The 277-nt window shown below is 50.2% G+C and overlaps 1 protein-coding gene across 1 annotated transcript in view; it reads right to left on the bottom strand.

Moving 5' to 3' along the window:
* Window positions 1-277, bottom strand: part of LOC119594573 — a gene marked incomplete at its 3' end in the record, with an annotated part of 22,419 nt that overhangs the window by 12,536 nt on the left and 9,606 nt on the right. The window contains 1 exon segment of the mRNA XM_037943609.1: window positions 3-167. Coding sequence (XP_037799537.1) covers window positions 3-167 — 165 coding nt within the window.

The following is a 277-nucleotide window of genomic DNA, read 5'->3' on the forward strand; positions in this document are numbered from 1 at the left end:
ACCTCGTTTTTCTATGCTGAAGTCCATCCAGCCGGCCTGTGACGTCGCCGGGATGTTGAGGTTGACGCGACCGAGGACCGTCACAGCCACGCCGTTCCCCGCCCACACCGCCACCAAGCCCTGTGACCCGTCCGTGGGAACGGCCACATACCTTGCGCAGAAATTCCCTGGCGGCGTCGAAATAATGTTTCTTTTTTGTCTGCTCCTTTCTTCTGTATTTCATATTCTCAAAAAAAAAAAATCTTATATACCCGTAATAACATTGCACTTTATTCTT

Source organism: Penaeus monodon, chromosome 34 (genome assembly GCF_015228065.2).
Source record: "Penaeus monodon isolate SGIC_2016 chromosome 34, NSTDA_Pmon_1, whole genome shotgun sequence".
Lineage (NCBI taxonomy): Eukaryota > Metazoa > Arthropoda > Malacostraca > Decapoda > Penaeidae > Penaeus > Penaeus monodon.